The 14,247-nt window shown below is 45.2% G+C and overlaps 5 protein-coding genes and 1 long non-coding RNA gene across 7 annotated transcripts in view; all 6 read right to left on the reverse strand.

The window, feature by feature from the left end:
• The window catches only part of LOC144197776 (uncharacterized), a 374-nt gene extending 81 nt beyond the window's left edge, over nt 1-293 (reverse strand). Inside the window, exons 1-2 of the long non-coding RNA XR_013326594.1 lie at nt 133-293; nt 1-69 (exon numbers count right to left, since the gene is read on the reverse strand). The exon at nt 1-69 is cut by the window's left edge and continues 81 nt beyond it. This is a non-coding gene — a long non-coding RNA (uncharacterized LOC144197776). The remainder of the gene's footprint in view (nt 70-132) is intronic.
• Nucleotides 294-309: 16 nt separating this feature from the next.
• On the reverse strand, nt 310-2,850 carry prokr1a (prokineticin receptor 1a). Of its 2 annotated transcripts, XM_077718406.1 has the most exons (4): nt 2,227-2,850; nt 1,641-1,695; nt 1,137-1,565; nt 310-1,067 (listed from the first exon to the last, which is right to left on the reverse strand). In XM_077718406.1, exons 3-4 carry the CDS (start codon nt 1,553-1,555, stop codon nt 365-367), a joined length of 1,122 nt encoding a protein of 373 aa, XP_077574532.1. In that variant the 5' UTR covers nt 1,556-1,565; nt 1,641-1,695; nt 2,227-2,850; the 3' UTR covers nt 310-364. The 2 variants fall into 2 exon arrangements, with proteins under 2 accessions (XP_077574532.1, XP_077574531.1); XM_077718405.1 differs by lacking the exon at nt 1,641-1,695.
• A 150-nt stretch (nt 2,851-3,000) lies between these two features.
• Nucleotides 3,001-4,733, reverse strand: LOC144197778 (mitochondrial import receptor subunit TOM20 homolog). The gene is made up of 5 exons (XM_077718407.1): nt 4,455-4,733; nt 3,845-3,891; nt 3,695-3,776; nt 3,491-3,633; nt 3,001-3,400 (listed from the first exon to the last, which is right to left on the reverse strand). Exons 1-5 carry the CDS (start codon nt 4,576-4,578, stop codon nt 3,356-3,358), a joined length of 441 nt encoding a protein of 146 aa, XP_077574533.1. The 5' UTR covers nt 4,579-4,733; the 3' UTR covers nt 3,001-3,355.
• Nucleotides 4,734-5,447: 714 nt separating this feature from the next.
• Nucleotides 5,448-7,484, reverse strand: LOC144198662 (interferon regulatory factor 2-binding protein 2-B-like). Its single transcript, XM_077719790.1, has 2 exons — nt 6,657-7,484; nt 5,448-6,157 (listed from the first exon to the last, which is right to left on the reverse strand). Exons 1-2 carry the CDS (start codon nt 7,264-7,266, stop codon nt 5,595-5,597), a joined length of 1,173 nt encoding a protein of 390 aa, XP_077575916.1. The 5' UTR covers nt 7,267-7,484; the 3' UTR covers nt 5,448-5,594.
• Nucleotides 7,485-8,345: 861 nt separating this feature from the next.
• LOC144198280 (cyclic AMP-dependent transcription factor ATF-4-like) lies at nt 8,346-11,473 on the reverse strand. The gene is made up of 4 exons (XM_077719207.1): nt 11,272-11,473; nt 10,182-10,340; nt 9,726-10,010; nt 8,346-9,544 (listed from the first exon to the last, which is right to left on the reverse strand). Exons 2-4 carry the CDS (start codon nt 10,219-10,221, stop codon nt 8,808-8,810), a joined length of 1,062 nt encoding a protein of 353 aa, XP_077575333.1. The 5' UTR covers nt 10,222-10,340; nt 11,272-11,473; the 3' UTR covers nt 8,346-8,807.
• A 140-nt stretch (nt 11,474-11,613) lies between these two features.
• rps19bp1 (ribosomal protein S19 binding protein 1) lies at nt 11,614-13,721 on the reverse strand. Its single transcript, XM_077719208.1, has 4 exons — nt 13,560-13,721; nt 13,135-13,314; nt 12,598-12,698; nt 11,614-12,501 (listed from the first exon to the last, which is right to left on the reverse strand). Exons 1-4 carry the CDS (start codon nt 13,612-13,614, stop codon nt 12,349-12,351), a joined length of 489 nt encoding a protein of 162 aa, XP_077575334.1. The 5' UTR covers nt 13,615-13,721; the 3' UTR covers nt 11,614-12,348.
• Nucleotides 13,722-14,247: the final 526 nt, after the last annotated feature.

Below are 14,247 nucleotides of genomic sequence, written 5' to 3' on the forward strand. Positions count from 1 at the left end.
ATTAGCTGAAGATCCACTCTTGAACAAGAAAGAAGCTGAATCACAGAGGTGGGTGGCCTCTCAAATCACCTGGCCGTGGAAGAATAGACTAGCTCGAGTGAAGCAGTTTGTATGAAAGTGGCTAGTACTTACAGTCCAAACCTGAGGTCCCCAGTCAGTGGAGCGGGACATCCATTGGCCGATCAGTGTAGGCTCTCTAGTGATGTTGACTTCAGATTGAGGAGAACAGTGACCCCAAAAGAGCCCTGTCATCAAGTATCTGGTAAGGATGCTCCTGAACCTTCTGGAAGCCTCCCAGGTATACCAGGACCTCCAAAGCCAGGTATATGAGGTCCTTCAGCACTTATTGGTGGCTTTAAGCATATTAGGACCTGTGGGAGCCTCCTTCCAGCTCTTCAGTGACCCTGAGTGAGGAAGTCCGGGCCTCATCGCATATGGACTTGCGGGCCGCAAATAGGACCAGCGGGGTCGCGATGAACTGTTTGGACTTGGCCTTCTTCCTGGCTTTGTGTCGGACGCTGATGAAACAGAGCGTGTTGATGACACCGTTGCTCATGGCCACGCACTCCACCACGTAGAAAACCACCAGAGCGTTTCTATCTCTGGAGATGACGGTCGGGTAGAAATCCCTGAGCAGGGAGAATGCGTAATAAGGACTCCAGCAAACCACGTAGGCCAGTAGGACTAGTATGAGAAGCAGCACCGTCCGTCTACGCTTTCGAAGACGCTTGCGGATCTGCAGAGTCTGGAAACCGGGAACCTTCTTGAACCAAAGCTCCTTGGAGATGCGGACGTAACATGCCGCCATCACCAACACCGGAACCAAAAACTCCAGAGCCAAGACCAGTAGGAAGTAGGATCGGTACATGAGTCGCTGCTCCACGGGCCAAATCTGAGCACAGAAGGTCTTGGGGGCGCCGCTCTGCCCGTGGGGGTACTCGGTCTCCGAAGACATGGTGGCTGACGGGATGGAGATGACGGCCGGCACCCCCCACACGGCCACCAGCACCACATACCACGTGTGGGATGGCAAGCCTGGTCCCAATGGGTGCACGATGGCGGCGTACCTGAACACACAAAAGGTAAACACAATTTCTATTGGGCGGTTCTAATCTTTTTTTTTTTGCTCTACCGACCTGTCTACGGCGATGGCGAGCAGCGCGTTGGTGGACACGTGCAGGGACAGCGTCCTCAGGTAGTTGACGGCGGCGCAGGCGACCGAACCGTGACGCCACGACAGCCGACTGACTACGTAGTAGTCCAGAAGCAGAGGACAACAAATGGCCGCCACTAGAGTGTCTGACACGGCAAGGTTGGCCATCAAGAGGTCGGTCAGACCGCGACGCTTCCCGTCACGGAGAAGACTGACGATGAAGGCGCAGTTGCCCGCCCCGCACACGACCATGATACAGACCAGAGAAGCCGCGATGACCACGCTCGCCGCCAGGAAAGCGGGCCCGCGGGTGGCGTCCGGGATGTCCTCCGGGGGCACCTCGTAGTCCACAGAGTCGTAGTCCATAAAGTTGGAGGCCAGATTCTGGCTGCTGTTGTTCATCTTGTATTCACTGTGTAAAAAAAGATGTGATGTTAAGTACTCTAACTTTTGGGAAAACTAGTGATTCTAAATCGCATATCCTCACAAGAGTCGTAGAGGGGTGCTGGAGCCGATCCCAGGGGCTGCGCTTGCTCGCGCTCCTGTTTAAATACGAGACTGGCTGTAGATGGCCATAGTTCATTTTCACATTTGTGTGGATAGAGTCGGCCAATGGCGGCTTGCTTGTTTTCGTACACTTGACACTTTTAGCGCACGTGTGGGGAATGTGGCATGCGCGCTGTGACGTCACTACACTGCTTTTATTACCACTTAAAAATGAATACTTGAAATTTGAATTGTTCTTATTCTAAAAAAAATACACAAAAAAGTTTTTGGTTGTGCATATATATGGATGTAAGTATAAGTTATTTCGTGTATCTTGGTTGTATGCTTTGTGTCATCATAATATACATTGTCTTTTTTAAAATAAAAGTTTTGAAAGTCTCAATTCTATTTGACCTATTTTGTTCCATTTGCAATTTTATCATGTCTGACCAATACAACTTGGGGCACACACACATAGAAAAACGCCTTAGAGGGAATCACACAAAATCTTAGCATTTTTTGCATGCAAGTCAATTACTTTAAACTACATTACATAAAGCTGATGAACATAATATATATATTCTTACCTGTAAGTGTAGCTGGCAAACGTCATTAGTTGATGAAATGTTCCAAAATAGATGAATAGAAGTATTGCAAGGATTTCCTTTCGATGAGGGAAAAGTTTGTTTGAAGGCTTCACGTGGCGAGCGAAGACGACAATCAACGCGGGGACGAGCCCGAATGCGCGCGCACGCAGACGTCAAAAGCCGCTCCTTGATTGGCATGTCGATTGTCGACTACCAAATGGCTTTTTTTTAATGAACCAACAAAAATAACTCAGATGCTGTGCAGAATATGGCTTCAACCTCAAAATGTAAGGCAAAATAAATGTTGCAAAAATGAACATTAATAAATGACAACGACTAAGTTTCTTTGGGTTAATTTACATATCACGTGGGAGGATACTTCCCCGAAATTGATATCAGGGACGTCGCAGTGCTGTTTTTTCCCCCCAACATTTTGAATAGTTTAAAAATTATACGTTTTGTGAAGGTGGCTGCTGCTAGTAAATGGTTTTATTCTGAAAAATTTAGCCTAATTATTATTTTTTTAAGATAAGTAATATTTTAAATTAGTGTTGACACTGATTGGCAATGTTAATAATCAAATTGAATTTAAGAAAAAAACATTACGTCCTTAAGTTGTTTTTTTTCATTGTACTACTTAGCTCATTACATGCCACTGATAGGTTGAATTCATTTAGACTGGGTGGGACGTCTAGAGCTGTCAATGGCAGCCAATAAGTTAAATGGGCACTATTTATAGCTATAAAAAATGATCTTAGTTTGTGCATGAGAGGGTTACAATCAATAATGATTTATGGTATATTCTTTGTGACAAAAGTTGCATTCTTGTACCCTGCTGTGCATAATTTCGTTGAACTAAAGTCAAAACAGACTAGAAGAAAAAGATCTTAGCATTGAAAATGAACATTTAAGACAGCTCCTCGTACACGACGACGTCACAAAACAAAAACCTGTTCCCACATTTACGTCTTCCAGGGCGGGCTTACAATGTCAAGTAAAAAGTCTATGAAAAGAAACACAAAAGACAAACAATAAATAGTCGCGTCAGCTTCCAGGTGGTTCCTGACTGACCCAATCGACCAATCGGGTGCTCCGATATTGGGACGAGAGACGTCTGCGATGTTGCTTTTCACTCGATGTCTTCCTCGCTCAGATTCTGCGCGGTCACGATACGCTAAAACACACATGAAAAGATGCTAACATCAAAATCATGAGGTATGGTTACATAAATTCAATATTTTTGGGTGTAGCCCTGTAGGCCTACCTGACTGATGGTGGGCAGCTTAGTGAGCAACATCTGGAAGACGGGAGGTGGCAACGTCTGCTGAAGGACCTGCAGCAACTGCTGAGGCTGCCCGCAGACGGCGATGGCATTGGTCAGGTGGTCCACGCCCTTCTCGTAGTCTCCTGCGAAAAGGGCAGTGACGGTAAGGTTGGTTTTGGACAAACACTGCGTTGTTTTCTCTACCTTGGGCCAGGAGCTCCTCCCCCAGCTGGATTTCCTCCAGGAAAAACTTCTGGACTGCTTCAGAGTCTTTGAGGTCAGGAAGCTGAGTTCAAGCAAAACATACATTTTAACTTAACTGTTTTCTAAATGTAAGTTTAAGGGGAAAGTTACCTTAGCCATCCCGGCTCGCTCTTTAGCCACCTTCTGCTTCCTTCGCCCTAAAATAAGAGTTTAACATTTTAGGTGGTGACCAGTGACAATGTGCATTGAATTCACATAATTTTATCTACGATCTTTAATATAACGATCTGCGGTTAAAAACGTTGGGTGTGCGAGTGTTTTTTTCCAAATTTGAACAAATATATTCCAAGCTAGAAGCCATATGCTTTACTATTTTACTTGGTGCATTTCAGGTGTGTTGTTGTTCGTGCTTATGACGCCATCTTGTGTTTGATGGATTGAATCAATTTCATAAGCCGTCATTGCCAAGTACCACTCACTTTTAAACTGGCAGGCATGAAAAAATAAATAGACATATATAATGAGTGCATAATATTTGCCGAGACACATACACAGTCTCGTTTGTCCCACTATCACATCGGATCCCCAAAGGCATCACCCAAAATCTTAAAAAGGACTCTGGCCCGAGGGCCTCATCAGGCTTGTTCGACGACGCAGTGTCAGGTAGAATAACATCAATTTAACCCGATGTATTTATCCATAGCGGAAATGGAGCGGAGGGTCGTGCAATCTCACGAGGAAAGACGAGGTCAGCACTCACGATCTCGCAGCCTGTTCTTGAAGTTGGGGTCGCTGCGTCTTTTCCGGTCGAAATAAATGCAATATCCCACGAAGAGAGCTCCGCAAACCCCCGCCGCGATGGCGCTCGTCCTGCCGACCATCATAGCTACGAATGGCGGCTCAAGTCTTGCGTCTTCGTCGGTCCTTTTCGTTTGCCTGTACGGAGAACGTGTGGACGAACTCGGGAGGGTTCACGCAGGCAGGAAGGAAGGACCTCGAAAGGACCTCGCAAGGACCCTTCGACGTCACAGTCTTTTAGTCGTCTGCCTTAACGCCTGAAAGAAAATGTACACACCGATGCACCACAAATAGATGCCTGTTACGAAACTTGACTTAGCAACCGTAACTAAGGGGCAGAGCTTTTGCGGAAGGTCAATGCCAACACATTTTACCGTGTGCGATACAATTTCATTACCCAATGAATGAGTTAAACAGTGCAGAATGGTATTTACTTCATTACAATTTATGTGATCAAAGTCTGTTTGATTTTTTTAATTAGTATTAAAGTTGCAGTGTATTTTTGAACGAGTACAACATTCTCAATCCTTATGTATTTCAAGCTTTTTGGGAGGAGCAATCACGTGTAATTCGGTCACAAAAGAGACAGTTAAGTGCATGCTTTGGGAATTATCCACATCCTGCTATGTTCTTTCTGCGATAAAACTTGAGTGATCAATTCAAGGGACAAGCCCCCCGAAAGCATTTAAGGATCAGACTTATTCTATTTTTGGTAACCTTATCTCAGACTGCCTCAGCTTCCCAAACGAGATAACAAATGTGTTTACACAAGACAAATTGGGGGGGGGGGGGGGGGGGTGCTTGACACGCATGTTCATAAATACACGACACATACTAACATACACATTGTGCACAATTACCAGAGTAAAAATGACATTTTAATTACCAAAATGTTCTTTAGATTTGCGTTATTGCCGTAATAATTATTAAAGATAAACACTACTGTACACACAAACAGCATGTGAGAGGTTTATTTTTAGTTGCCAATTGCTCACTGCCATTGGCCATGTTGAAAAATCTACAAACACAAAACGTGGTGAAAAATCCATTTAGAAAAACAATAATAATTCTACGTCTTTCCACTTTAGCCACAGTAACCTTTTTAAGAGTCCTGCTCCTTTTTTACGCTGACGTCTACGGCCAAGATGGTTGCGATCTCATCTTGCATGAATGCCCAGGGCTGATCTGACCCAGCTAGGGGACAGCGCCCCCCACTGGGGCAGAACACTTCCCCACTGGCATCCTGGTTCTTGATGCTGGCACAAGAGCACGGGAAGCAAAACTTGTGCGTCGCCACCGACGGACATTGGACAAAATGCGTGTCCTCGAGGCGCTCGTGGCACAGCGTGCAGCAGAGCGGAACGCCGCTCTGCGTCCCCGTGTCTCCCCCGGGCCCCATCGGGGTTCCGTTATTCCGCTGTGCCCGTGACCCGTCTTTGGGTGCGCCTGTGATGTCTGTGGCTGGGGGGAGCGCGGCGATGGGCGATTGGGCGTTCTGAGGTGGTGTGATGGCTTCGTGGAGGGGAAGCGGCGCGGAAACCGAACCAAACTCCTCACTGGAGTGGGTCGACCAGGGTGGAGCCTCAGTGCTGTTTGACTTGGAGGTCGCGCCATCGGGCTCGGGGGACGCCTTCCTCTTCAGGCTGCGGTGGTTCTTCGACCTCTCTGAAGGGGACAAAGCAAAAATAAATAAGCAAACATACTTTGCCGGGCACCAAATGCAAACCTAAACAAAATTCACCGTATTATGTGATCAACGTGTATTGATAATTTCTAAAAAGGCTAAAATATCATTCCATTGCAAAGTGAGAGAATTGTATGCTCCCTCAGTTAAAAATCGCATAGTTTTGTTGAGCTGAAACGTGCTATCCAAATAGCATCAATGCTAGTTTTTTTTTGTCCCAGTCCATCTGCCCCTTAGGCCACTAGTAGGCGTCCAATCCATTTGAAGTGGGAGGGTTGGCTGTAAATGAGCGAATGTTCAAACAGATTGGACGTCTTTCACAGTCAGTGACGACCAATAGGCCAATAAAATCAGGTTTACCTGTTTGTTTGTTTTTAAAACCCTTTGTAGTATTACTGTTGCAGGCCACCCTAAAGCGCAGCTTTGTTTGTAAACAAAGACTAACACCGAACTTTTCCAGTTGTCGTGACGACCACGTACCTGTCTTGTATGAGGCGGGGGCTTCGTACGACACACACCCGTGTTCGTTCTTGAACCTGGTGTCGAGAATTTGCACCCCCTTACCCTTATCCGCCATGTTGTCACCCATGTGTCTGTCCCGGTACATCTCAGAGGACACCAGGGCAGCGGCGTGGTGGTGCGGAAGGCCGACGTTGAGCAACGGCACAAGGCCGAGCGGCATCGCTTCGCCCCGCCGTGGGTTGGTGGGGCTCTGGCGGTTCAGCTCCGGGGGCTCGTTGGCCTTGGAGTAGCCGTTGACGAGCCTCGCTGCCCCGGCCGCCGATGCCTGGTACTCCGGGCCCAGGCGAGGCGGCGGCCTTTCGCCTAGCGTGTAGCGGGAGGAGGCGAGCTCCCCGCCGGCCGAGTGGTGAAGTTCCTTGGGAGCAGCCGGCTTCCCCGCTCGGCCCTCGTGGAGGCCGTGAGCTCGTTTGAGCTGGCGGGCGCTGTCAATGACAAACTCGACCCGGTCGGCACCCTCGTAGTTGACGCATCCCCGGCAAACCGCCTCGCTGAAGTCCCAAACAACGGCCCACGGCATGCGAGGCAGGTCACATAGGAAACACGACTGGCGCCTAGCAGTCGCAGTCATGGTGTCAGGGGCCCCAGGGGCGCAGGAGGGTGATAAATACGAGGAGCCTCGTGTGTTCCGTGAGACGCGACGGATTTACCAACGTCAACGGACACGAATTGTTGCCGTAGGCGTCATGTCGTCAGAAAGCAGCTATCCACCATCGTCACATCCCACTCGGGGACGCGCGCGTCGCAGACTGGTGACGTCACAGCAACAAGCGTCTATTTTGGACGGCCTTTATTCTCCCTTTAGTACTTGTACTACAACTATACCACTCCTAAGATCAAAGATCGTTTGTATAGTCCACGATGTCTCACTCTTCTCTTTAATCTCCCCAATGCTATTCGCTGAATTCTCACTGACATTCGGGACAGTACGTATGTGGAGGCATGTTGTGGATATAGTATATGGGTATTACTGTGCATTCCTTGCATTGGCATTACAACTGAGGTTATCGTTTGAGAAACTGTGATTAACATGAAATGCACCTAAAAAAATCAACCTCTTCAGAAATAGAAGTTATTGCACACTTCAAAATTAACATTTTTCTTAAAGGAGGGATGACAAATTTAGTTTGATTCAATTACTGGACGTCCACATAGAACTTTTTGGCCTCACCTTAAGGTCACATGGAGGTCTAATACACTAATCTGTGTTGAAGGTCAGATGAGAAGCAGAAGGGCCACCAAGATAATTGACTTAAGCACTAAAGAAGGACATCGAGGAGAACACGAGGACATGTTGGTGATATTCATTTAACTCGTGAGGAAGGCATGTGTTGGTCAGGTGCTCTCTACATGCTCTGAATGCATTACTACATTTGTTCGTGTCACGAAAAGCAACTAGAGCAGCCTTTTAAAAAAGCAATAGTTTTTAAACTGAAAATTTAAATGTAAGACAATTGCCATTTTAAGCATTTTAGAATGGCAGCTCAAATCAGGCTTTGTTCCCCCATTTTCATTTTGTTAATTGTCTATTTTTGGCAATTAGCCATGTTCCACCTCCCCCCATGCTTGCATTTGTTTTCTCTGTGTTTCCTCTCAACATTCCTGATTCACATTTTCATAACATTTAGAAGTGAAGCGTCAAGACAATGCTTGAGATTTGAGAAAAGAAGTTTATTAGAAAAAGAGCATAGAGCACAAAGTCATCTGAAAACATTTGTACAAAGAGCAAGCGCAGAGACTAATGAAGCCATAAACACATCTTTTAAATTAAAACTAAAAGACCACCCAAGTAGCATTTTAAAAAGCCAAGATTTATGTACACACACGCAGGCCATAAGAATTCTCGAATGCTTTTGAGGCCCTTTTCTAGACCAGAGGAAGTTTGCTATCGTGGCTGGACAGAAACATTTGGGTTCTACCCGGGGATTATCTTTGTCATTTATTTGCAACAAATGTTCGACTTTGGGTGGAATTTCAGGATGAAGCTACAAACCTTGCCCGTTTCATCCTGAAATTCAACCCGCGTTTTTGCCAGTATCGTAAAATGAGTATCTGAAACAGACTGGGAGACGTTAGCATGTACTGATGCTTCGCCCGACCACCTCCCGAGTTCTACTTGGCCCCCGCGGCGTTGGACTTTCCGCGATGGTGCTTGCGGACCTCCTCCATTAGATCTTTGAGGTACTGGATTTCTCGACTGATGGCGTCGGCCCGTTCGGCCAGCTCTCGGTTCCTGGTTTCCAGTGCCTCGCACTTCACGCTCAGCTGCTCCTGCTCCACGCGCTTCTTCTGGCGGTAGCGCGTGGCGGCCGTCTTGTTCTGCTCCATTTTCTTCAGCTTCTTCTCAACCAACTTGGGGGCGCCCGATGACGACTTCACCTTGGCTTTTGGAGACTGGGAAGAAGGAGCGGGCGTGGCGTCGGGCCTGGCGTAGGGTTTGGCGCGGGGGGAGCCGGCGGACGACTCGATGCCGGAGTCGCTGTCGCAATCGCTGGGCGCCGGTGGCGAGGTTTCCGGAGAGACCTCCGGCGGGGGCTCCAGAATGGCGGCGAGGGGCGACTTGGTGTCCGTCTCGCTCTCGGAGAACCCTGGTGAAGGAGGCGTGGCCGGAGAGGAGGGCTCCGACTTTATGAGCGCCTCCGCGGAGATGGAGAGGGGCTCGGGCTCATCTTCCAGGGGGGCCGCCTGGAAATGCTCTGGATCCAGATCGTGGGAGCGAATGCACGCTAGGAGCTCCTCAGGTGAGGTGGGAGACTCCTCCGACGAGCAGGAGCCAATGAGACACTCCAGATCGAAGTCGCCGAGATCGATCTTTTCCGACATCCAGTCCATGCTCGCGAAGGCGTCGTCTGAAGACGACAAAAAAAGTCCAGTGTCAAATTAGAAACCATAGAATTAACCCTAAAAAGCTTGTGAATTATTTGAGTTAATGTGACCTGTTTTTTCCCCCACTCTTTAGTTAGTGCAACTATGCTCCAAAAAGTACAGTACACATTTTATATTGCTTTTTTTTTAACATTATTAACTCACCTGAGGCATGGTCCACTCCCACGTGGTCATGGAGTAGGTCGGCAGTGGCCAGCCAGGGCAGAGGACTCGCGTCCGAGCCCGCCTTCTCTTCCAGGAAGGAGCACGGCGAGGGGTGACCAGGAGGAGGGGAGGGGGGTGACAGCAAGCTGTGGTAGGGGGACAAGGACAGGGAGAGGGGGGGAGACGCGGGGACCTCATCCCCCAGCGAGGAGGAGGGTGAAAGCACTTCCTCTTCATCTTGGTCCAGAAGGGGCCCCATTGGGTCAGCCAACAGAAACGAGGGCCCTGCAAAATAGTGTTCCGCTTAAGTATGCGACTGACAAGAGCTATGTGTTTCCCCCACATAATCAGGTGGAAAAATTGAATTTTAATCCTGTGACTGGGGATTTTTTTATGGATGTTGAAGCATTGCATGTTTAAGAGTAAATAAGAAGTTTGTTTTAGGGCACCACTCACCTGAGCACAGGGCCTCCACGGCCTCCAAGGCCAGCATCATGGCTGCTGCGTGTGGTCAGCGATAAGTAAGGTAAAAAGACGTGCGTAGACGTTCGTAAATCGAGACGTTCGGTACTGCTGTCGACTGCAGCAAAGATGATAGGAATTGCCAAGACAGACCTGCAGGAATACAACAAAATTGTCATGTTTCAATATTCACATTTTCAGCAACGTGAAAAATAAGCCCCCTCAAACTTGAAATAAAATACACAACCGTCAACATTGCAACTCCAACTTTAGTCCTTGTACAAGGATTTCTGCATTATACCTAATTAAATACAAAATGTATTACCATTTGATCCTGTTTTTTTCCTGTGCGAATATTTGTACAGAGATAAACAAATTTCAAACATTGAATGAAGTCAATCGAGATATCTTACTACAATTGTGCTAGTTTGGAGGAAATCACATAACTTCCTAAAACAGCCAATAATTATTAAAAAAATAATAATTTTAAAAATAACAACAAAACTTTTGGGTGTCACGTCTTGAGAAAGTAGTTAACGTGTTTGGGATGCCAGTGGGGGATGGGAGGCTAATTTTAGTCAATCCCTGGCCAATTCTACAATCACGTGAGCCAAAGTCAAAGCCCCGCCCCTTTTACTTGAGATCGTTTCCTAATTTGGTCATGTCAAAACCCCGGCGACCACGCCCCCGGACTACATTGCCCGCCATTTTCCTGTGAAGTAGTCCGCGGAAGAGACAAGATCGTACACGCCATTTTGACCACGCCACGTTGTCAAGTGTCTACTGTATACAATCACAAAACAGACGTCGAAATACAAACAATGTTCGACTATTGAAGGCCATTTCATCTGGCTGACAGCTTTGACAAGCTTTTGTTAAAAAATATTTATGCCAGGCTAAACGAAGCAATTTCAGGGACTTAAATTTGAACGCCCAAGTGCCACATCCTGGTAGTAGTACAAGCCAACCCACAAAACAGCCTTGTATACATCATTTTCAAATTGACTGATTTGTTTTATTGATAAGTTATTTACCCAAATGACAAAAGCGTCCCACAGTCAAGGGAGGGGAAAAGTCTACTTACGCCATAATGCCAGAAATTGCCAGTGCAGTTCGCCGATGCCCTGCCCGTTTGATGCCGATGCTAGAAGTGCCGAAACCTGCCTTTAAGCTGCCATGTTTATGTTTGATAGCTGCCGGAGCGAAAACAACAAAGTACAACACGAAATAGACGACGAAGAAAGACTTATGTGTTTGGGGAGCAGCAACAGATTATATAGCACCGAAGCACCAAGTGGTGTATCCCTCCGCTAAATACTTGCATTTCCAAAATTGCAGCCCGAGTGGGCGGTGCATGTTTGTCTTTTCAGTCATTCGTCTTCAGTTCATCGCCGGGCGGTGCTAAGATACAAAACAAGCGTACCCCCGCTGTTATGGTATTTTAATTCGTGAAAGACACATGTACAGTTCAAATGATATGTCGTATGGGAATTGTATACATTGAAACGAGGTCAAATACAACATGTCAACATTGAAACTCAAAACCAAAACACAGCGAGACAGCGCTAACATGTTAAAAGTTCAGTTTATCTAACTATATTTCTGGCACGTCTATATGTTCATAGATCTTAGTGTCTACATCATAATGTATAATTTCCTCACTTTCAAACACATACCAAAATGAAAGTGGGTTATTATAACTCTATTGGATCCTGATACTAATAAACAAAATATAGTCCCAAGGTAAGGTCGACAAATGTCGTCGATGACACAAAAATATGCATACGAAATTAAGAGGAAATAAACCGACTAGAAATTCTTGTTTAGGCGTCAGCGTAGTGAAGGAGAATAACATGTGAAGTTTTACTAAATCACCCCCTGGTGTCAAATTGCTGCTATTACAATGTGTATATATGTACGTAGCGCTACAAGGGAAACAAGAGAAAGAAAAACCGGTATAATTTGATAAATAATTCGATCCCTGAACTAAAAACTAAAACAATATAATCATCTGCATGTTTCTGAAATTGTGCCTGTGAATGAGCAATACTGAATTGCAACAGATTTTACAATCACAAATATTACAACATTTATTTCCACATGCTGGAATTTGCCTGTTCAATATAAATGAAATATGAATGCCAAAAAGATTCTTAATATATTATTTGCGTTTTTGTTCCACGGTCTTGCCAAAATATTCCTCCTGAAACCGCTCGAACTCCTCCTCTGTGAACACCGACTTGGCCTCTTTGGGCTTTTTAGCAACGGGCACGGAGTGATCACGCGATAGTCTTCCTATGTGTTGTTTCTGGATCTAAATAAAGTGAATACATGATCATATTCTATTTATAGACAATCTAAGCAGGTACTAGATGCACAGAAAATATGAATATCAAAGAAAATAACTCACTTTTATTGTGTCCGAATCTGTCGCCTTTTGGAACAATTTGCTCGTGAAGTATTTGAGGTTGGCCGCCATCTTACTTTGTGCCTTTTTCTTTTTGATCTCATCTAAAATAAGATGCAAAAAAAAAAACATGAAATCAGTGACACGCGGACAAATATTGAGACAGTTTACGTGAAAACATGTCAATATATTAACATTAATACCCTTTCGTCATCACTATTGTACAATAATGATTTAAAAAGAAGTATATTTATATCACATGAATACTAGAGTTTTTTTTAACATAAAAACCTCATATAAAGACTTTCAATTAATTTAATTTAGGAAGGCTGACATTGAATGATCCCACTGCCATTGACATCAATTGAAGTCCAATCGAGTCTGGGATTGACAATGATGAAAAAAACACTGCAAGCCCTCCTCTCTCAAACAAATTGGACGTCTGATGCCGTCAATGGCAGACAATGAGTCCCTATTTGAAATTAAATACAGATTCCCCCTTGCCATAGAACGTTTGGCTTCTATGATGATCATACTGACCGAGGGCGGATTTAACTCGTTTATCCTTGACAGTTGCCTTGCTCTTGGGGGCTCCGAGACGACCCTGCAACCGTTTGACCTGGCGGGAGACGCCCTGGCGGTTGGTGCTCACAAGAGCCTTAGCCTCAGCAGATGTGGGAGTCTTCGCATGCTCTTTTTTCTTCTTTGCCTTCTGTGCACCTGCAAAGGAAACAGCACACGTATCATTGCATTGTTACAAAAACACCCGGATTTTCCATAACCGAAAAATATTAACCATATTTCAGCGATTTAAAAGGGCAACATGCTTGTTTACGCATCTTTATATCTAAAGAATTTTGAAGAAAAAAAAAACGTTTATCGCATATAAGTAAAGCGCTAACCTTTTTAAAGAAACATTGGCTGGAAGGCGTTCGTTAGCTATAGCTAATAGCATCAAAACTTACTTTTAATGTCCTCATTTAGAAAGTCAAGTCCTCTTCTGATCAACGACGCTGACATTTTGGGCTATCCACAAATTTTTTTTTCTCCACAAGTTATAAAATGAAAAACGTGTGAACATGTGGGCTTGATGTCAACATCCGGTTAGCTCCGTGTATGTGTGTTCGTTGTAAAGTAACCGTGTGGAACAAACATTTCATGTACTAGTAGTTCTGACTTGAACACTATAGTACTTTGTATTTTTATTTTCAACTTTTTGTACATTTGTTTGTGATAATTATTTTTGTGAACTTATTGATAAACCTTTTATTTTATTTTATTTACTTATATTATTTAATTAGTTTGACCTTCATTTCCTTAATTGACTAATATAATAACATTTACTTTGTATTTTCTATGCTTCAATTGGTATAAAATTATTTGTCATTCATTCATTTTCAGGACAGTTTATTCTAAGGATCGCAGGGGGTGCTGGAGCTTATCTCAATCAAATATGGGCACCCCAAATTCTTGGCCAGCCAATCACTTGAAAGCGACAATCACATTATAAAAAATGTGGGTGGAGGAACTGTCTAATGGGCGCGGCCAGAATCCATCCCTTAGTGACAAATCAAAATCACATCAGTGTGAGATCTGCAGGGCGGGTAAGTTACTGTCCTAACAAGTGTATATATATGTTTCTATTTTGTTAAA

This window comes from Stigmatopora nigra, chromosome 6 (genome assembly GCF_051989575.1).
Source record: "Stigmatopora nigra isolate UIUO_SnigA chromosome 6, RoL_Snig_1.1, whole genome shotgun sequence".
Classification (NCBI taxonomy): Eukaryota; Metazoa; Chordata; class Actinopteri; order Syngnathiformes; family Syngnathidae; genus Stigmatopora; species Stigmatopora nigra.